Source organism: Tauraco erythrolophus, chromosome 13 (assembly GCF_009769465.1).
Source record: "Tauraco erythrolophus isolate bTauEry1 chromosome 13, bTauEry1.pri, whole genome shotgun sequence".
Taxonomy (NCBI): domain Eukaryota; kingdom Metazoa; phylum Chordata; class Aves; order Musophagiformes; family Musophagidae; genus Tauraco; species Tauraco erythrolophus.
The window spans coordinates 11,592,948-11,614,861 of record NC_141477.1 but is presented as its reverse complement, the minus strand read 5'-3'; the positions used below and the strand labels follow the sequence as shown (position 1 = coordinate 11,614,861).

Sequence of the window (21,914 nt, the reverse complement as noted above, 5' to 3'; positions counted from 1 at the left end):
TGATCCTGCCCTTCTCTGCAGAGCAGCCGTGTGTGGAAGGGACTGAAGTTTTAATGCAAAGTTCTTCCGAAGGATCTTTCTAAACAGGGCTGGACGCTGATGTTCGCAGGGATAGATAGGGAGTGCTTGTGGGCTCCAGAAAACCAGGTCCCTTCGAGGTATCCTCTGAACAGATGTGTTCCCCCAGAGCTGCTTTGCACAGGGTCCCAGCGTCAGAACAGGGAACTTGTGTGCTCCCGGCTCTGCGAGAGAGGCTGCTGAGGGATCTCCCTGCAGGTGAAACTGCTGCTTCCCCAGCACAGTTCTCGTGGAATCCCACTGGCACCTCCTGTAGGAGAGGGCAGAGCCTGAACAAGCCACAGTGCAGGAGGCATGGGTGCAGTACCCTGGGTGCGTGTTGATCCTGATAGCTGAAGCTCAAGAGCCTCATTGTGCACAGACTGTGCAGGTGGTACATATTGCCAGAGGGTGTTACACAGCATCTTTTATTCCTAACAGGCTATTTTATTAGGCTTATGTGTTTTAAAAATCCATTTAAAAAGTACAGTGTAATATATTTAAATTGTTGAATTTGTTTTAAATGATTTCCAAAGGAGCCAGGATTTTGAACTCTCTGTTGCAAAGTTCTGTAACAACAGCCATCCTCTCCCTGTATCCACTCATACTGCTGCGGTTGTTGCTATTACTGCAGAACTGGAATTGTAAAATTGAGATTCCGCCTTTATTTAAGCAAATAAAACATGGATGTATTCAAGTGAACTCGGTAAGTGGCTGCTTTCTTGGTTTGTTGAAGTTCAAGTCAGCTGTTCTGAGAGATGTGGAACTGGGCTGGTTATAGCATCTAGCAGAGAGAAGTCACTAAGAGATCCAAGGGGATGGTTATTCCTGAATGTACCTAGCTAGACCAGGAGGGATATAACTTATTTACCAGCTGAATCCAGGGCCCCATTTTGTCTTTTCAAGACTGTGTCAGAAAACACTTTCATAAAAGAAGTATTCCATGTTGCTTCCCCCTCTCTCTACATTGTAATTGTCAGCCTGGGCTCTCAGCAGCAAGCCAGGTACTTCCCTTTGATTTCTTCCTGCAAACTTGGAACCAGTCCCTTAGACTCCAGGGGGTTGTAATCAAGCATGATTTCCTTAGGATGCTGAGTTAGAAATCAGCATATGGAGACTGTTCTTTTCCGCTGTCCTGCCAGGATGGTCTCTTATTTTGCGAGACTTTCTCTGTGTTTGCAGAGTCCCTGCCTGCTGTTTCTGTTGGCAGAACCTTTTAGTTTATTTTTCTCCAATGTCTGCCTGCCTATCGGTGCTTCCAGAGGCAGTGTAGGGTTTCAAGTATGGCATCTGATCATTATTACCCAGCTGGACTGAGTTAACTAATTAACCAATTAACTCAAGGTACAGATCCTGCCTACAAGAGGCAGGCCATTTCCTCCTGGCTGTGGAAGATGCAACAGTGTCCTTGGTGCCGCAGTCCAGGCTGGTGAGCAACATTCAAGTCCTTGAGAATCCTGCTTTTTAAATGTGGGCTGGAGTATCTGGAGGCCTCCAGCACCCCAGTTCAGCTGTTTCAAAACACAGCTGAAAACATAGCCAATGTAACCTGAGGAGTGATGGTCCCAGCCTTGGAGGAGTCGCAGGGTTTGGGTGAGGCTGTCACACGTCAGTGACGGTCTAAAACGATCAGAACTACTGACTCCCCTGATGTGAGAAGTTTGTGAGGAAATGCAGAGCAGAGGCAGAAGCAATAGTGAGGCTGTTCGCTCATTCCCTGCTTTGCCACCACAAGCAATAGTGGAGGGCCCAGTGGGTTTTGTCATGGGTTGGAGAAAGGATGGATCCCTGGAGGGCAAAGGAATGTCTCCAAAGGAAAGCAGTAAGCTGCTTCTATGTGGAACCAGTACTGTAGCATATGCCTGTGTGCTTGCAGAGGAGGAGGAGTGATGGGGAGACCTCTGGTCCCATCCATCCCTCTCCCACAGCCCTCTTGAGGATTTTGCTACTCTGGACCAGGTATTGCAGCAGTAAGGCTGTGCAGCTGCTTGGTGGGCTGAGGAAACTGAAATCTTCTCTAGAACTGCTAGCCAAGTAGCTCCACGTGGCTGCAAATGCCCTGAGGTTGCTCTCTGGGTGCCTGAGGCTGCTCACACGTTGTGTTTCCTGAGTGCAGCTACTCCCTAGCTCCAGAGCCTGACTCCCCAGCAGTACAGCTGTAAGGAGGTTTATGGGAACACAGTCTTTGGGGACTGCATGTTCTTGCATGCATTTGACGATGAGCAAAAAAATGTAAAGAGTCAAAAAATCATAGAATCCTAGAATGGCATAGGCTGTAAGGGACCTTAGAGATCATCTAATCCAACCTCCCTGTCATGGGCAGGGATGCCTCTCAACTAGACCAGGCTACTCAAGGCTCTGTCCAACCTGGCCTTGAACACCTCCAGGGAGGGAGCATCCACAACTTCTCTGGGCAATTTATTTCAAAGTCTTACCACCCTCATACTGAAGAATTTCTTCCTAAGATCTAATCTAAATCTGTTCTCCTTCAACTTAAACCCATTTCCCCTTGTCCTATCAGTGGACACTCTTGTAAAAAGTCCCTCCCCAGCCTTCCTGTAGGTTCCCTTCAGGTATTGGAAGGCAGCTATTAGGTCCCCCGAAGTCTTCTCTTTTCAAGGCTGAACAATCCCAGCTCCTGCAACCTGTCCTTGTAGCAGGGGTGGTCCAGCCCCCGGATCATCTCTGTGACCCTCCTCTGAACATGCTCCAACAGACCTATGTCTCTCTTATGGTGGGGACACCAGAACTGGACACAGTATTCGAGGTGGGGTCTTACAAGAGCAGAGTAAAGGGGGAGAATCACCTCTTTTGACCTGCTGACCACGCTCTCTTGATACATCCCAGGATGCGGTTGGCCTTCTGGGCCGCATGAGCACACTGCTGGCTCATGTTAAGCTTCTCATCTATAAATACCCCCAAATCCTTCTCTTCAGGGCTACTCTCAACCCACTCTGTGCCCAGTTTGTATTTGTGCCTAGGATTGGCCCGACCCAGGTGAAGGACCTTGCATTTTGACTTGTTGAAGCTCATGCAGTTTGCACTGGCCCAATTCTCAAGCCTATCAAGGTCCCCCTGGATGGCATCTCTTCCCTCAAGTGAGTCCACAGCACCATACAACTTGGTGTCATCAGCAAACTTACTGAGAGTGCACTCAATGCCGTCATCCATGTCGCTGACAAAGATGTTGAACAGCACTGGACGCAGAACAGACCCCTGAGGGACACCGCTTGACACTGGTGTCCATGTAGACATCGCACCATTGACCACAACTCTTTGAGTGCGACCATCCAGCCAGTTCTTTATCCACTGAGTGGTCCATCTGTCAAATCCATGTCTCTCCATTTTAGAGACAAGGATGTCATGTGGGACAGTGTCAAACGCCTTGCACGAGTTCAGGAAAATTACATCCGTTGCTTTACCCACGTCAACCAGCGCTGTAGCTTTGTCATAGAAAGCCACTAAATTAGTCAGGCATGACTTGCCCCTAGTGAAGCCATGTTGGCTGTCACCAACCACTTGGTTATTTTTTATGTGCCTTAGTACAGCCACCAGGAGAATCTGTTCCATGATTTTACCTGGCACAGAGGTAAGGCTGACTGGTCTGTAGTTTCCCGGGTTGTCCTTGGTCCCTTTTTTAAAGATAGGGGTTACGTTTGCCCTTTTCCAATCTGTAGGAACCTCACCAGACTGCCAGGACCTCTCAAATATGATGGCTAGTGGCCTAGCAACTTCAGCCGCCAGTTCCTTCAGGACCCGTGGATGTATCTCATCAGGTCCCATGGACTTGTGCACCTTCAGGTTCTCTAGGTGTTCCCGGACCTGATCTACTCCTACCCCAGGTGGTTCTTCACTATCCCAGACCCAGCCAGCATCCTCTGTGATTTGGGTGGTGTGGTTTGAGTGGTTGCCAGTGAAGACTGAGGCAAAAAAGTTGTTGAATATTTCAGCCTTCTCCATGTACTCAGTAACCAGGTCACCTGTATCCTTCTGGAGAGGCCCCACATTCTCTCTCGTTTTTCTTTTTTCTCTCACATACCTATAAAATTCTTTTCTGTTATTTCTAATATTGCTGGCCAGATTTGACTCTGTCAGGGCCTTAGCTTTTCCAACCTGGTCTCTGAGTGCACGAGCAACCTCCTTGTACTCATCCCAGGTTACCAGTCCCTGCTTCCATACTTTGTGTATTCCCCTTTTGTATTTGATTTTAGCCAGGAGTTCTTTCTTTATCCATATAGGTCTCCTGGTGTTTTTGCCTGATTTCATCCTTTTAGGGATGCAATGCCTTTGAACTTGGAGGAGATGATCCTTGAAAGTCAACCAGCAATCTTGGGCTCCCAGTCCTTCCAGGGCTTTATCCCATGGCACACTACCAAGGAGGTTCCTGAAGTGGCGAAAGTCAGCTCTTCTGAAATCGAGGGTTTCAAGCTTGCTGACCTTCCCCCTCTTAGCTGCCCTTAGGATCTCAAACTCCACCATCTCATGGTCACTGCATCCAAGGCTACCCACGAGTTCAACATTACCTACCAGCCCTTCCCTATTGACAAAAACGAGGTCTAACATGGCACCTCTCCTCATTGGTTCCTCTATCACTTGGATAAGGAAGTTATCATTAATGCATTCCAGGAATCCCCTGGATTGCTCGTTCCCTGCCATGTTGTTTTTCCAACTGATATCAGGGTGGTTAAAATCCCCCATGAGGACCAGGGCTTGTGAACGAGCAGCAACTCCTATCTGCCTATGTAGGGTCTCATCCACTTGGTCCTCCTGGTTGGGTGGTCTGTAGCAGACTCCCACTGTAAAGTCTCCTACCCTTCCTTTCACCCTGGCCCACAGGCACTCGGTTCTATCATCATCACTTGCCAGGTGGAGCTCCATGCATTCTAGCTGTTCGTTGACATATAGGGCAACACCCCCTCCTCGTCTCCCCTGCCTGTCCTTCCTGAACAGTTTATACCCCTCTAGTCCAACACACCAATCGCAGGAGTCATTCCACCATGTCTCTGTGATGCCGATCAGGTCATAGCGCTGCAGGCTCACAAGCATCTCCAGCTCCTCTTGTTTATTGCCCAAGCTGTGGGCATTCATATAGAGGCATTTGAGTTGGGTCCCTGATGAGGTACCTGGAGCCCCCTGAAGATGCTCAGATGTTTCCACAGTAACCAACCCCTCAACAACCCCTGTGCTCTGTCTGCAACCCGGCATGACACCTTGATCCCTTGCTAATTCACAAGACTGCGCGATCGTGCTAGTGCATTCCTCCCCCACAAGCACTGGCATACTGCATTCCGGCTCCCTTCCAGTGATCCTGATTTCACCCCCACCCCCTTTCATACCTAGTTTAAAGCTCTGTCTATGAGCCCTGCCAGCTCCCTTCCCAAAACTCTTCTCCCTCTGTGGGACAGGCTATTACCATGCCTTTCTAACAGACCTGGCCTCCTGCAGATCCAGCCACTGTCAAAAAAACCCAAACCCCTGCTGGACACACCAGGCTCGGAGCCAGGTATTAATCTGCTGGTACTTCCTGCCTAATCCCTCATCATTGCCCACAGCTGGAGGGATAGAGGAGAACACGACCTGTGCTCCTGATCCCTTGACCAGGTGCCCCAAGGCTCTGAAGTCCTTCTTCATTGTCCTTGGAGTGGTTCTTACTAATTCCTCACTGCCTACCTGAAACAACAAAAGGGGGTAATAATCTGAGGGCCATACTAGGGAAGGAAGCTTCTTCCTGACATCTTTAACTCTGACCCCTGGGAGGCAACAGACCTCCCTGTGCAGTGGGTCCAGTCTGCATATTGGGCCTTCTGTTCCCTTAAGTAGTGAGTCACCAATGACAATGACCCATCTTTTATTCCTTACTGATGAGGTTTTAATGCCGACGGCAGTCTGACTAGGCTTTGGTGACGCCTCCAAGCAGGGAGAACCATCATCCTCAGTGTTATCCAGTTCCCCTTGCAGAGCACCGTACCTGTTATGCAAGGACACCTAGGGGGGCGGGGGTTACACTTGCCACTCCGAGCAGGGACCTTGTGCCATTGCCCCCGTCCCCTAATTCCTCACATTCCCTGATCCCCTCTAACCTCTTCACTTCTTCTTTCAGCTCTGCCACAACCAGATTATGGAAGTTGTCAATTTCCCTCTCGCTTTCCCTAATTTTTCTTAATTTACCTCCTCCCTGAGCTCCAACACTTCATCCTGGAGCTGCGCCACCCGGTTTAGCAGGTCATCAACCTGCTCACACCTCACACAGCCATCCTCAGGATGGCTCCCAGCTACCAGGGAAAAGCTATGACATTCCTCACAGCCTGTGACCTGAACACCAATATCTCTTCGAGTGGATGCAGAAAGCACAATTCTCCTCCTCCGGGAAGCCACCATGACTCCCTGATAAGGTGAAGCACTTCAAATCCTGTCCAACGAACTGTAAGCAGCAGCAGTTGCCCCCCTTCCGTTAGGCAGGAACAATAGGCTTGCTTGCCTTGTACTCGGCGGGCAACTACCGGTCGTTGCCCTCCCTGAGGCTATTTATAACCCAGTGAGCCGCGGGTGTGCTGGCACCGCCCCGGCTCTCGCAGCAACCCGCCTACGCCTACACCGCCCCCAACAGTGGCAGATCTGGTCCCGGCTAGAAAACTTTTCGAAAAAGACCCCTGCATTCGAAACATTTGAAAAATGCCTTTCAGGAGCCTCTGAACCCCACTCAGGCTCCAGTTCTTAACAGAGAGTTTTGCAGCTCCGGTGCCGGGGCACTGACGTGCTCTGCTGTGGAGTAAGGAGCACTCCCTGCTCTGCCAAGGTGGGAGGTGATGGCAGCTCTGACAGTGGTTGCCTGAAGGCCTCAGCTGAGTCAGAGTCCCTCATCTGGGAGACCCAGGCCTGGGACAGTCAGTGAAATGGTGGGTTACCTGCTGAGGCAATTGCTCTGGCAAAAGCAATTGGGGGTGGGCAGAGATACCCCTTGATCCCAGTGCTTGCATGGCTGGTGGAGTAGCTCTTTCCTGGTGGCTTCAAGGGGTCCTTTAGGTCCTTAGGTTGCATGTGGCCGTGTGCAGACACAGGATTCCTGTCTTCATGAGCAGCCAAGTAGAGTCTGCCTGTGCTATTGTCAGTCCTTACAACAAGGGCAAGTATAGAGTCTTGCATCTGGGTAAGAACAACCCCATGTACCAGTACAAGTTGGGGACTGAACTGTTGGGGAGCAGCACAGAGGAACGGGACCTGGGGGTCCTGGTGGACAGCAGGATGACCATGACCCAGCAATGTGCCCTTGTGGCCAAGAAGGCCAATGGCATCCTGGGGTGTATTAGAAGGGGCGTGGTTAGTAGGTCAAGAGAGGGTCTCCTCCCCCTCTACTCTGCCCTGGTGAGGCCGCATCTGGAATATTGTGTCCAGTTCTGGGCCCCTCAGTTCAAGAAGGACAAGGAACTGCTTGAGAGAGTCCAGCGCAGGGCCACAAAGATGATGAAGGGAGTGGAGCATCTCCCTTATGAGGAAAGGCTGAGGGAGCTGAGTCTCTTTAGCTTGGAGAAGAGGAGACTGAAGGGGGACCTCATTAATGTTTATAAATATGTAAAGGGTGACTGTCATGAGGATGGAGCCAGGCTCTTCTCAGTGGCATCCAGTGATAGGACAAGGGGAAATGGATATAAGCTGGAACATAGGAGGTTCCGCTTAAACATGAGGAAGAACTTCCCAGTAAGGGTACCAGAACACTGGAACAGGCTGCCCAGAGAGGTTGTGGAGTCTCCTTCTCTGGAGATGTTCCAAACCTGCCTGGACGCGTTCTTATGTGATCTGATGTAGGTGGTCCTGCTCCGGCAGGGGAATTGGACTAGATGATCCTTTGAGGTCTCTTCCAGTCCCTAACATTCTGTGATTCTGTGTGACTTCCTGCTTGCTGTTCCCTCCTCGCCCCCAGGCATCTCCCTAGCAGAGCCAAACTGTGCATAGAAATGGAGAAAAACTAACTGGGTACCTGAGAAGGCAGCAGGTGAGACCTTCCTCTAGGGCAGATGGGCAGCAGTACCATGCCGTTGCCCTGGCAGGCAGGGCTGGTCACCAGCTTCTGCCTGTGCCAGTGCGTGGCTCGCCCCTCGCAGCCCTTTCCCTGCCCGAGCTGAAGCCAGGACAGGGCTGGGCAAGCTGCCGGTGAGGAGCAGCATGAGCGTGCCCTGCCATGGCTGGTGTGCCCGCTGCCTGCTCTGCCGAGTGATGGTGGAGGGATGGAGGGCTGAGCCAGGGCAGCAGGTGGCTGTTGGTTTTGCCTCTGGCACTGCCTCCTCTCCCTGAGCCTTCCTGCTCGTCCTGCGCAGTCTTTCCTCAGGAGAGCAAGGCAGGGGAGCGCGCCTGCCTGCATGGCTTCAGAGGGATATGCCGTGTAGTTAGGGAATTGCTTGTGCTTTGAACGGCAGCAGCTGGGTGTTTCGGGTGGCTTTTGTTTGCTGGACCGTGCAGGACAGCCCAGTATAAATGAAGGCACTAGAGGGAAACGGTAGTTATTTTTTCTGATGCATGGCCTGTGGGCTGACTGTGTTTTGAAGGCTCCCAGGGCACCCTCAGCAAGAGACGTGCCTTGGCAGGGAGGGCTTCCTCAGGGAAGCAGGGCAGTGCCCCGGCGGGGGGCACGCAGCGCACGGGAGGCAGGGCCGGGGGGAGAACCGGGGCACGACGCCCCCTCGCCTCGCTGCGCCCCGGCAGCGCCGGCCCGGGCAGCTGCTGCTGCGGCCGGCGGCCGCGGGGAGGAGCCGGAGGACCGGAGATTCAGGAGCCGGCAGACCGGGAGAGTCGATCCCGCCCCGGACGAGGGAGACGGCCAGGGGGAGCATGAGCCTGGTGGGGCTTTGCCGCTGGAAGCCGTGTCAGCGGCGGGCTGGGGACCCATGGCCGTCCCTACACGAACACCCTTGGGTGCCGCCATCCGCCCCCCCTCACCTTTCCCTGCAGGGGAGGTTTCTGTGTTCACTGTGCCAGGGCCTCGCTTGCTCAGTGTCCCTAGCTAGCAGCAGCACAGGGCTGTATCTCAGTTCGGCATGGCATGGGATGAAAGGGTGGGAGTCCATGGGACCTGCTCCAGGGTCCCTTCCTCTGGTCCAGCTTTTGTGGGATCAAACTGCAGCCACATTTCAGCCACTAGACAGAGGGAAAGTGTTTTATTGCACTGGCTTCCCTCCTTGGAGCTCTAATGATGGGCCACTTACAAAGATGTTTATTCCCTGTCTTTTCTCAGCTGATTCCTGGAGGGCATTGGGTGCCTAGGGAGGGAGCTGTGAGGGCAGGTCCCATATCCGCAGGTGGAGTGGCAGCAAGACACAGCCAAGGGCATGCTCAACAAGAGGCTACATGTGTCCTTTGGCCCTCAGACTTGCCCAGTGTCCTGGTCATGCTGGCCACTTTCACACTCTACCTCGCACTGCTGTCCCCAACCCTCACCCCAGCCAGGGGGCACCAGTCTCTGCCAAGAGAAAGAGATGATGTTTTGTTCCCTGGATTGCTCCTGCCCAGCGGCTGGTCGTACACACACAGGGCCCTTTCAGCATGGGGAGAGGAGGGTGATGGCATCTGGGAATGCAGGGAACAAAGGGCCTCATTGATGCTGGCTGCAACCCCATGGGTTTCTGTGAGCTGTAGCACGGCCAGTGTGCAGGCACAGATGTGCACTGAGCTGGGGCAGCAGCAATGCATGAGCTAAACCTCCTCTGGCCAGGCTGCATGGGAAGCCTTGCTGCCTGCCTGGATGGGGTGAAGCCAGGGGAGAGAGGAGAGGGTGGGTTTTGGGCTAGAGAGCTGTTTAGGAAGAGCAGCAAGGGTCCTGGCCGTGGGTAAGTAGCAGCCTGCTGGCTCTCAGCCCACCCTGCTGCTCATGGGAACCTAGTCATTGCTGAAATCTATCTCTCGGGCAGATCCGCTGCAAACGGGAGTGGTGCCAGGATTTGAACATGGGGCTAGGAGCATCCCTCCATGGTCTTGTTCCCCAGAGGTTCCTGAGCACAGTTCCTCGTGGAATTTCCAAGAGAAGCCACATTTTTGAATAGCTGCTGTGGAAATATGCATCTAAGGGTAGCATTCCTCTGCTCAGGGGCACAAAGACACCAGCCGATGACGTCTGCATGCACCAGCCCTGCGCAAACTGTTAACGACCCTGTGGCAAATGGCACACAGACACCCACAGAGCACACAGATGCCCACGGAGCACACAGATGCCCATGGAGCACACAAGACGCCCATGGAGCATGCAGATGCCCACAGAGCACGCAGACACCCATGGAGCATGCAGACACCCATGGAGCACACGGACACCCACGGAGCACACGGACACCCACGAAGCACACAGACACCCATGGAGCACGCAGACACCCACAGAGAACATGGACACCCATGGAGCACGCAGACACCCACGGAGCACGCGGACACCCACGGAGCACACAAGACGCCCATGGAGCACGCAGACACCCACGGAGCACGCGGACACCCACGGAGCACACAAGACGCCCATGGAGCACGCAGATGCCCACAGAGCATGCAGACGCCCACAGAGCACGCAGACGCCCACAGAGCACACAGAAACCCACAGAACACACGAACACCCACAGAGCACGCAGACACCCACGGAGCATGCAGACACCCATGGAGCACGCAAACACCCATAGAGCATGCAGACACCCCTGGAGCACGTGGACACCCACGGAGCACACGGACACCCACGAAGCACACGGACACCCACGGAGCACGCAGACACCCACAGAGAACATGGACACCCATGGAGCACGCAGACACCCACGGAGGACGTGGACACCCATATGGAGCACACAGACACCCATGGAGCACGCAGACAGGACATACAGGGCCCTGCAATAGTCGAGTCACCATCATGCCCAAACAAGACTTGTACTTCACACAGGGCTCTCGGCAAGTAAGAGAATCATGCATCCTGCATGGCTATGGATGTGCTCGTGCCATGTGCGTTACCTGATGCGAGCTGGTGAGCTTCGCTTGAGCTGTGCCAATTGGTTTTGGGGTGGTTGCGCTGTAGGTGCTACATTAGGAGATGTGGCAGAGGCTGTCACCACATAGCCTGAGTATTAAAGGGCAGCAGCACATCACCAAATATGAGCAAGTGGCTCCTACAAGACCCCAGCTTTCCTCTGGGTGGCTGGAGGAGAAACAGAAGTTTTACGGGCTCCCCAGCTAGGAACAAAGATTTTGAAGTCAGGGTTGTGAACCTCATGGCTGGGGTGGGAAGGAGGGCTGGGCAGAGTCCCACGGGGGCTGCTGGCCCACATGTGGGGCTGACGAGTGCTGCTCCTCTGCAGCCTCCCCTTCCCTACTTTTTTTTTCAGCCGAGGCGAGAGGAGAGTGAGAAAGACAGTGCAACAAATGGATGGACAGACATATATCTTGTTCAGAATGTTCTTAATTTTAATTTATTTTCTTTAATTTTTATAAAATACATCTTGTAAGATAAGTCTCTAAAAACTTGCTCGTTTTTATTGCTTGTTAACAAGTTGAAATTCTAGATCAGAAATGAAGGAAACACTTTCAGTTGATTAACTCTCTTTTTGCGTGTGTGTGCACATGTGTGCATACGTGTGTGTATTTGGGGTCTGGGGACAAGGGTGGGAAGGAGGATCTAGTTATTTTTTTGTTAAATGGATACCAAAAAAACCCCAGCAAACCCCCAAGAGAGATAACCTTGATGTGAATTTCCAGATCTTGACTGGTTTCTCCCCACCCTGCCATCCCTTCTGGCATCTCCCCCCTCCCCAGCCTGTGTGCGTTGGTAGCCTGGCCAACCTATTTCAGCATTCCTGGCAGCAAGGATCCTTCGAATGCTCTGCTCAGCAGATCTGCTCCTTTATCCTTGCCTCTGCTGAAACTGGCACTTAAAAAAGAAAAAAAATACAGAGAAAAAAAAATCCATGCAAGATGGAGCTATAGTCTGCCACTGAAAGTAGTTTCTCCAATAAATAAACACTAAGATTAGCATTAAGGAGAGGCAGGGAAGAGCAAAATAAAATACCAGTTGGCAGGGAGGGCTGGAAACAACATTTTGGCAGGTCTGGCTGGACCCATGCTACCCAGCCAGAGGGCTTTCCTCCAGCTGCCATGGAGACTGATCATAGGGGAGAGGTCATCTCCACCAAACCCCTTGCCCCGCTGCCCCCCTCCATGGGAAAAGACTGAACTGACACCGGAAAGGACCTGGTTTGCAGGGACCAGCTGTGTTTCTGCCCAGTGACCCCCAAACCACCGCCTTTCCTTCCCTCCTCACGACGTTCATGGGTTTTGGCTGGAAGCAAGGTGCTGCCAGTTGTCCTGACTTGCAGGAAACGTGGGGAAAAAAGTGAGGGGAAGAGGGAGACAGAATGAGAGAAAGTTACGTTTGACATGGATGAGAAACAAATGAAGCTCTCCGACACAGCGGAGGTTAGAGAAGCAGACATCACCCCAGAGAAGAGCACCATTGTGAAGGACAAGAGCGTGCGGCAAGTGCGGCACTTGCAGGGCACGGCGGGCGAAGGCGCGCAGTCCAGAGGGTCATCCCTTGCCCACGGAGGGATGGCTCTGGCTTTACACTCCTGGGGCACAATGCAGAGATGTCTCCTCTCAGTCGAACCTATCTGCTGCCTCTCTGCTGCCTGAAGGGTAAAGCCAAGAGTCCGCCTTGTCTACAGACACCAAACTTCTTTGGGCTTTAATAGAGGCAGCTGGGTTAGGGCTTTATCAGCATCGGGGTCAGCACTCTCTTCTCTGCAGTGGGAAGATCCTTGCCCTGAACTCCCTTTGCCTTAGCTGCAGCAGTCAATTTGGGGTAAATTCATCTTTCTTTACTAAGGGAAAAAAAAATCCTTCTCTTATACTCCATCCATGGGTGGTGACAGCAGACAGCTCCAGGAGAGTCTCTAGCAATGGTACGAGGAGTGGGCCAACTTCCTTTTCTCTCTAGGTAGACTCTTGCTACTCATGGAGCAACCTACACGGATTTTTCTCCTCCCTGGAGCATGAAGGCCTTTGCTCATCCCTAGGCAACATTGGGACACTGGAGTAAGTCCCTCCTCTTCTCTGGCTGGTTTTGATGGACTTGGCCCTACAGTGAGCCAGTTATGGATGAGCAGAGAGAGAAAAGTGCATGAAGAGGTGTCCATTGGTGGGAAGCTCTCCTTCCTGGTCATGCTCAGCACAATGGATGTGAGGGAAGAAGAGGAGGAGAGTCAGCAGCGAAGGCAGTTAACGCAGGAGACCTGGTGTCGGGTGGCTGCAGTGTTAAAGCCTTGGGGTTAGAGAAAAGAAGGGCATTGGGTCTGGCTGGGCTCTACCACACGGGCTAGAACTTGGTGCCTCGGCCCATCAGCTTGAGGACGGCAAAGTTGTAGGTGGCGGCGATGATGAAGGTGAGCTGTGGGTAGGAAGAGAGTGAGCAAGGGAGAAGGAGAAACAAAGATCCTGTGGGCGAGGAGGGCAAGCGGAGTGGGACTCCTCGCTGGGGTGTGCCTGAGGTGGCATCCCTCAGCCCAGCACCCCAATAGGGCAGTTGTCCCATGGAGCTCCATGGCCTCACTGCACTGGTGGGACACCACAGTGTCTCACCACAGGTGTAAACCAAGAGGAGAGCCGGGGAAAGGCAAGGAACAGTGCACTGGCAGCAGGACCTCTCCCCAGTGGTCTCCTAAAGCCTCTTCAGATCCCCTCCAGCAGCCACCTCTACCTTCTTATGGCCTGAGTTTGCCATCTGCACTTACGTGCCAGAAAATGACGAGCACAGGCTCTGTCATGTCCATGCCCACCACCTCCGCTGTCCTCTGCCCCCACATCCTCACTGGGTGGAGGAGAATGGCCAGGCAGGGGGAGCATCGACTCACCAGTGAGACTAGTGTGGCAGCCGCCCCCACGAAGGCCGCGATGAAGAGGTGAAAAGTCATCTGGAACTGTGAGGGAAGAGGTGGGGTGAGCTCCTAGGGTCCTGTGTGCCAGATGGGGAGGCCAGTGCCAAGGCCACCCACTGAGGGGAGTGCATGTGGAGTGACAGGAGGTGCTCACCTCGCTGGTCTTGCAGATGGAGAGCAGGTTGGAGCCGCACACCTTTCCAGGGAAAGCATTCCAGGGCAGGACACCTGTGAGATGCAGAGAACCAGGTGAGCAGGGCATGGCCACCAGCTGGCTGCCTTGCTCAGCCTCCTACAGCCACATGTGTCACGTACAACCAGTGTTTTGGGGGTGTTCAGCACTTGCCCCTGCTTTATCCCAGCCTTATCTGCCTGGGCCCTCTCCTCCATCCCCTCTCCTCCGCCCTGAGCCCTGGCTTTTGGGTGATGATGCCAGCACTCACCGTACATCCTGGCATCCACACACAGGGTGCCAATGCTGGCTGAGGTCTTGCTGGGGTTGGCGATGGACTGGCAGGTGGTCCAAGTGTTAAAGTATATGTAGACAGGCACCGCGGAGCAGGCAAAGACCAGGAGCCAGATGATGGTCAGGACATAGGTAATGCCCACAAACTGCAAGGGGCAGGACAAGCCAGGCAGAGCCATGGTTACCGAGGGGCCAGGGACAGGGGAGCGCAAGGGTCTCCAGGCAGGAGATGGCATAGGACAGGCAGGAAACGGAGATGCTGCCTGCATTTGGTTCCACACCGCCCACCAAACCCAGCATATCCCCAAGTAGCCAGCACAGAGCAGCAGCCCAAGCTGGGTGTCCCAGTGGCTCACAGGGCCAGTGCCAGCCCCAAGTTCGTGGTCACCTACACGTGCGTGGGGTGACCAGCAGCGGCAGCAGAATGGCTGTCACGTCCTGTGGTGGGGAGGGGAGGAACCGCAGCCACGGCCGAGCAGGGTTTGGCCTCTGCGAGAGGGCAGCTGCAAAACCCGCCTCGGCATGCACGTGCAGCTCTCCTGCCCTCCCTCTGCGGTGCCACCCCGACCGACTCCCAAGGGAACCGCAGCCATCCCCCTCTGCTTCCCCAGGCCATGGTCTCCCCTTGCCAGCACTTTGTTGTGGTCCCCAAGCACAGCAGAGAGGACAACCCTGGGGGCACTGTGTGCTGGAGAGCCTCAGGCTGCCGGCACCACGGAGATGCTCATGGCTCTCCCCACCAACGCTTAAACATGAAGCAGTTTCGTTAAACGTGTGGCCATTTGGGCTGCTTTGGTCCCCGGGAGCCACGGCAGGCCTGGGGGAGGGCAGCTGGGCTGCGCTTCCCTTCGGAATACCCCGAAACCCGGACGGCCGCAGTCTCCTGCCCTTTGGCCACGCCGAGCGTGGCGAACCCGCTGCAGGCGCGCGAAGGAGTGTCAAACCCCAGTTAAGATCACCTTGTCAGGATGTCCTAGCCACTTTCCCAAACACTGACACACCCGCTGCAATGAGTGAGCTCGCTGGGGGCCTCGCGCTCCCCTCCCTTTCGGGCCCCCGGTTACCGTTGCGCTGAGGCCCTTGCCACAGATGGTGGTCCGGTAGTCCCCGAAGATTTGCCGGACGGCGCCAGTGGTGTAGAAGCCTTCGGCCAGCAGCAGGGCTCCGTAGAGGAAGAAGAAGGAGGCCGTGCCATAGATGACGTACTGAAAAGCGTGGATGCTGCCAGGGAGAGGAGTGGGCAGGGATGTTCAGGTGCTGGGGCAGTGCCGCGGAGCTCAGCCCTGCGTGCGGCATGGCCAGGGCAGCCATGACTTGCCCACCCCACACCACCCCAGGGGAACCGAAACAGAGGGTGAAGCCACGAGAGGAACAAGCCAGGGCAAAGCCATGGCAAGCAACGCTGTGGGCCACTGCCAGCTCCCCCATGCCCTCCATACCTACCCTGTGCAGAGGTCCAGCACTAGCGAGGGCACCTAGCAAGGGTCAGATAAAAACAGGCATGAAACGGAAGCAAGTGGCCATTGGACCCTGCCATGTAGCCACGGCACTGGCACATGGCAAATGCAGCCTGGGGTCTCCGTGGTGCCCGGGTGACAGCATTGCCTTGGCCAGCCTGGCTGGACACCTCCTCCCAGCACAGAGCAAGATGGAGACACAAGGGGCCCTAGCGCGAGGGCAATGCACCGCAGCAGGGTACTTACACGTCAATGAGATACTCATAGTCCTGGTAGTTTTTGGAGAAGTAGGTCTCAATGAGCTGCTCAGTGCCTGTGAGGGCTTCGTGCCCACAGCCACAAAACAGCGCTACTCCAAAGAAGCACAAGCCAGTGGCAACCAGCGAAGCAAAAGGTGCCCCAATAAGACATCTGGCACAGCACTCGAGCAAACCTAGGGAGAAGAGAAGTGAAGTGGGACGGAACTGCCAGGATGGGGAGTGCTTGGAGCCTGCAGCTCAGCAGCAGGCAAGCACAGGGTGAGCAAGGTGCCTGATGGGAAGAGGGAAGCAGGTTGAAGGAAAACCCAGAAATGATTCATTGTGGTGCTGGAGAGCGGCTTCCCTGAGAGCTCTCTAAGCAGCCAGGCAATTTCACATCCAAGCGTGCCCACGGACAGGGGATGACAGCAGTGTGGGGGACCAGGGCCACAAGGCAGCCCCTGGGTATGAGACGGAGGGGCAGACAAGGCGAGCCAGCCGTGCCAGACCCTTGCAAAACAAGACGGAAACAAAAGGTGATGTAGCGTAATGCCAGTGGGACCTGGCCAACAAGCTGCTAATGGGCTCCCTGCTGCTGGCACAGCCCAGCTGCAGGCAACAGTGATGCCAGCTGCCTGCATTTTTCTTTAACCATCGAAGATGGAGGGGAACCCAGCACTTCCATTGAGACAAACCCCAGTGGAGACCCAGCAACATGGCCTGGCCTTGGAAGAGCATGGGAGGAGCTGGGATGCACTCCAAGCACCCTGAGCTTCCAGGTGGCATGCTGAGATGCACTTGTCTCCTCTCCTGGCACCCTGTGGGCAGCTCGGGCTGCAGCAGCCCCATCACACAGGCAGATGTGTTTATGGAGAGGAGCCACGTTAGTTCCCCAAACATCAGCGCTTGTGTAATTAATTAGTCCTCCAGGACAGCTATTTGTCAAGAGAGCATGTGTACCTGTGTGGGTAGGGAAAGCGAGGGCGTGTGCCAGCATGCTGCTTGGATTGCCTAAATGCTGGATTTTTTCAGCAGTGAAGCTATGGGCACCTGCTCCTTCTGCATGCCTGGGCTCTAACATGCAGGATCCTTAGCTCAGGTTCCCGATGGGCTGGGTTTGGAGGGGCTCAGCCAGCCACTCTCATGCCTGGTTTGGGGGCAAGCAGCCAGGTGGGTTTGCACCCACCAGCATCCTCCTCTGTGCAAGAAAGCTGCTCCCCTTCCCCAAGCCACGGGCTCTGGCACCCCACTGTCCGGGGCATGGGCACATCCTGTCTGGGCATAACATCTGTGCCTTGAATGCCAAAAAGGCACCCGTGGGAAGCGTTCCCAAACCCACGCTCCCTCCACAGGTCCCACAGTGCTTATCTCCTCCCTCAAAGGACAAGAAAGCTGTGGGGTCCTGGCCAGCAGTGCCCTCCCCTCGCTGCTGGGAGCAAGGTCGCGAAGTGGCACCAAGGACAATGAGGGATTGTCCTGGCACTGCCACGCTGGCGGCTGCCCATACTGAGAGCAAACAGGGAACAAAGGCAGCACTATGGGGATCACTGGGACCCCTCTTGCTTGTTTGCCTTGGATGCAGCAGGTCCAGGGGAGGTCCCACTCCTCCTGGCCAGCACTGCTCCCTGAACCTTTCTGGGACCCATGGGGACGGCCCTGCACACCCAGCGGGGTGCTGGGCCAAACATGCTTATTTTATTTTCATTTTTGGTCACTTGGGAAGGGGTGTGGCAGGTACCTGGGGCTGGGGCACAGTGAATGATTCTGTCTCCAGGGGGCTGTGGGTCCCAGTACATGGCAGGACCTGGCAGGCTCCCTGCCACAGGTCTGGCCCATTGGGCTTTGGGAAGCTGTGCTGGGGAAGCCTGGGGAGGGGAAGGGAGGAGAGAAAGAGCCCTTGTGCCGCACAATCCCAGGCCTTGTACCCGGACTCAGCTGCTGCTGGAGACAAACAATACACTGCAGACAGGAGGAGGCAGGATGCCGGCACCCATGGGCACCCCTGGGAACAGAGCACCCCGATGCCCTGGGCAGTATGCCGGTAAGTATTAGCTCTGCTGTATCGACAGGGAAACTAAGGCACGAGGACTGCCTTATTTTCCCAAGGCTGCTGGCATACAAGCAGCACAAGCTGTGACAGGTCTCATGCCCTGCCTGGACCTCCCAGCTCCCGCCAGCCCAGGGTCAGGAGCTCTCATCTCTCCAGCCTGTGTGGCGAGGGCTTGGGTGGGACTGGCTGTGGGAATGGCATCTGTCCCCACAGACAGCACATGAGCATATAGGGACAGAAAACCGCTTTGGGAAAAAACATGCCATCCCCACCGTGCCAAGGCATCCTCCCCCAGCAGCTCCCACGGCTGGCATGGCCACACCACGGCCAGCGGGACCTGACTGGTGCCAGAGGAAAGTTTCAGGGGGCTCTGCTGTGGGAACAAGTCCCCAGCGACAGCTCTGCGAGCGTCTGCCACCCGCACCCCATACTCACCCATGGCGCTGGACTTGGTCAAGTGCCCCGACCGCCCGTTCGGCTGCTGCGATGCTGTCTGCGGAAGCGCTCGCCGGCCTGGCGGTCCCTCGCCCTCTGCCTCCCGCTCTGGGTGCCCCTCCCGCTCTCCAGCAAAGAAAAGGGCTCTCTGAGTGACAGCCACCCCCCTTAAAGGGACAGGACCCCGCCCCTCCCCCCGGCCCCCTCGGCACCCCTTGGCTGCCAGCTCCTGGGTGCCCGGCGGCTGCGTGGGCACAGCCGCCCCACGGCCCTGTGCAGGGCTTTTTTTGGGAAAAGGCTTCTGCAAAGGAAAGAGAGCAGCTTGGGGGGCAGGGGGGAGGTTCATGGGGTGTCCCCTCATCGGCGGCTCTGAGGAGCCCCCCCGGGCCTGGCCAGGCTGGGTTTGCCCCGGCGTGCCTGCTGTGGCAGTGTGGGAGACCGGCCCCACAGGGCAGCAGTAATGCCTCTTTGTCACCTCTTTGATCCCCCAGCACCCACCAGCAGTGGTCCCAGTGACCTGCTTTCAGCATGGAGGGCTCCAAACTAGGAGTTTTCACCCTTTCGTGGGAATCCTGCAGCCGCTTTCCCCAGCCCCTTGATGCCCGTGGGAGAATGGCGCTCGGGTGGGCACAGCCATACAAGTGATGGGTATGGCTCCAGGGCCGCAGCAGATGGAGCTAGCTCTCTTGGGTGCCCCGTGTCCCATGGGTGCCACAGCTCCCATGGGTGCCCTCAGCTCCCTGGGTGCTGCGGCTGCAGAGCCAGCACAGGAAGCCTGAAGAGGGCAACCGACCCCTTCCCGGCGGGCACAGGGTGGACAAAGCCCTGCTGTGTCCCTCAATGCCTCGCTTTGTGCCAGGCAGCAAGGTAGCAGGGCCTGGCTGTCCCTGGGTCTGGGGATGCTGGTGGGCTTGGGTGGTCCCTGGGCTGTGGCAGGCCAGGAGCAGGATGGGCCACCTTGGGGGGACCCCGGCCCCTTCCTTGCCTACACAAACATCCTCCCCTTGGCTTCCCCACAGATTGGGTGGGGCGAAACACCACTTGGGCAGCTGTGCAAATGCTGCCAGGGCTTCCTGGTGGCCAGCTGCACCCTGCATTGGTGGCACCCAGCTCCTGGCCCCCAGCACCACTCTCTGCCTCAGTTTACCACTATGAAGCAGGGTGGCAGAGGACTGCCTGATGTCTGCAGCCAGATGTGGGATGGGAAGGGCTGGAGAGGGACAACAGAGCAGGGAGACCCTCTGCCACTGCTGTGGGCCATGTCCTTGGGCGTATCCCTTAGCCCTCCAGGTGGCACCCAGGCAGAGATGTCACATGGCCACAATCACCTTGTAGTGGCCATGGGAGGGTGACAGCCTTGCGACATCCCTTTGGAAATAATCTGTGACCCCTACAGCCACTGGAAACCACCAGTGCCCAGCCTGCATCTCTGGCCACCAGGAAGAAAAAACATGATGTAAAAAGAACCCCATAAATATAACACATATGATATAACATAACATAAAAAAAAGTATATAACATTGGGGAAAAAATATAAGCCTTTCTTTTTCTTTCCAGGGAGTTTTAGATTGGATATTAGGGAAAATGTTTTCACAGAAAGAGTTGTCAAGCATTGGAACAGGCTGCCCAGGAAAGCAGTTGAGTCGCCATCCCTGGAGGTATGTAGAAGATGTGTAGATGTGGCACTTAGGCATGTGGTTTAGTGGTGGACTTGGCAGTGCTAGGTTAATGGTTGGACTCAATGATCTTGGAGGTCTTTTCCAACCTAAACAATTCTATGACTGTGTGAAATTCCAGTCTTGCTGACTCTGCAGTTTCTGAACACTCCGAGAAGGAACTGGCAGGTTTACCCCATCGGGGAGAAGGTGGGCAACTAAGAGGGATTTCTGCACAAAGTGGCTTAAAATTCGTGGATGAGGCCCAAAGGGCAGTGTGCAGCTGCAGGGAGTGTGCCAGCCTGCATAAAAGTTTACTTGTTGGCTCATCCCTGCCAGAACAAATGCTACTATTTCTCAGACAGGGAAGGGGAGACACATCCCTGTTTGCCAGCTGGGAGAGGGCCATGCCAGGTTGGTAAAAATAAACACACTTATAAATCAATCTGGATCACCTTGCAGTTTTCTCTGACCCTGGGACAGTGGCCAATTATGTCCAAAACCACCCCACAGGGCAATTAAGGGCTTAGCTACTTGCAGTCATGGATAGAGCCTGCGACTGTCATGCTGCCCCTTGCAAGGCATGCCAGGGCTAGACATGGAGAAGGCTTTCCTTCCCCAGCCACCCACGTTCTGCACTAAGATACTGGAGTGGGCTGCAGCACCAAAATGATGTATATGGAGGAAAACACACATGTGTGCCTCTAATACACCCCCCTGTATGGTAAGGCCTCTCTGGGATGTTTGTGGGTTTTTCTCTTCCTCCGTACTTTACAGCTGCAGCTCATACTCAGTCTTTCTCTGGGCCATGGGGAAGGCAAGTTTGGGGCTGGAGGGACAACCAGGTGACAGCAATGACAAAGGGAGAGCCACACGGGCACTGCCAATCTGCACTGCTCCACCACATGAGGGCAAAGAAGCAAGATGGGAAAGCAAGCAGGAGCATACAGGACAGAAGACCAAAGCATTCTCCCTGTCCCCATCCCCATGTGCAGCCACCTCACCCATAATGCTGCAGACAGCCTGTCACACCTGCCCCCATCACGCTGATGGCATGGGACAGCTGCCTGCTTGCCCTGGCCCCCCAGCACACACCAGGCACACTGGGCACATGGGCAGTCGTCCCCAGAGCAAGGTGGGAGGCAGTGGGGAGGCCACTCACAGCAGGGGCCAGCTGGGAGAAGAAGGTTTCCTGCTCACTCCTGGCTGCCAGAGCCCTAGCAGTTTCAGGGAGGATTTCCCCCTCCCGCCCATGACTTCTTTGCTTACATCCCCACGGGCTCATTTTCTGCACTGCCCTGGGCACGGGGCCAGGTTTTCAAAGGCACACGGTGACCAAAATCACACACTCGGTGGGTGTTGACCCTGCAAAACAGAGAAAGCCTCTCCACCCTGCACCCCCAGAATACAAGCACAGCCCCAGTACACCCAACAGTGTACCAACAACGGTGCGTGCAGTGCCCTTATCCATTATAGATGGGGCAGCAGGAGAAATCCCGGTGTATCTTGTCACAGCTGAGAACCTTGCTGCTATTTTTAGGCAGCCACTTCCCTGGCCGGACTGAATTTCTCATCATCTGCTGCTGCTTTTAACTGTCCTTCACCTGCCTTGCTGCCTCGGTTCACCCACTAGCAAGGCAAAAACACCCTGGCCGGGGAGCCTGAGACATGTCCT

General features: G+C 55.0%; 1 protein-coding gene across 1 annotated transcript; it reads right to left on the bottom strand.

Moving 5' to 3' along the window:
- Positions 1–13,378: 13,378 nt before the first annotated feature.
- On the bottom strand, positions 13,379–18,588 carry PLP1 (proteolipid protein 1). Its single transcript, XM_086619904.1, has 8 exons — positions 18,422–18,588; positions 17,755–17,774; positions 16,107–16,293; positions 15,468–15,624; positions 14,381–14,549; positions 14,092–14,165; positions 13,914–13,979; positions 13,379–13,450 (listed from the first exon to the last, which is right to left on the bottom strand). The coding sequence occupies exons 1-8, from the start codon at positions 18,586–18,588 to the stop codon at positions 13,379–13,381; spliced, it is 912 nt and encodes a 303-aa protein (XP_086476030.1).
- Positions 18,589–21,914: the final 3,326 nt, after the last annotated feature.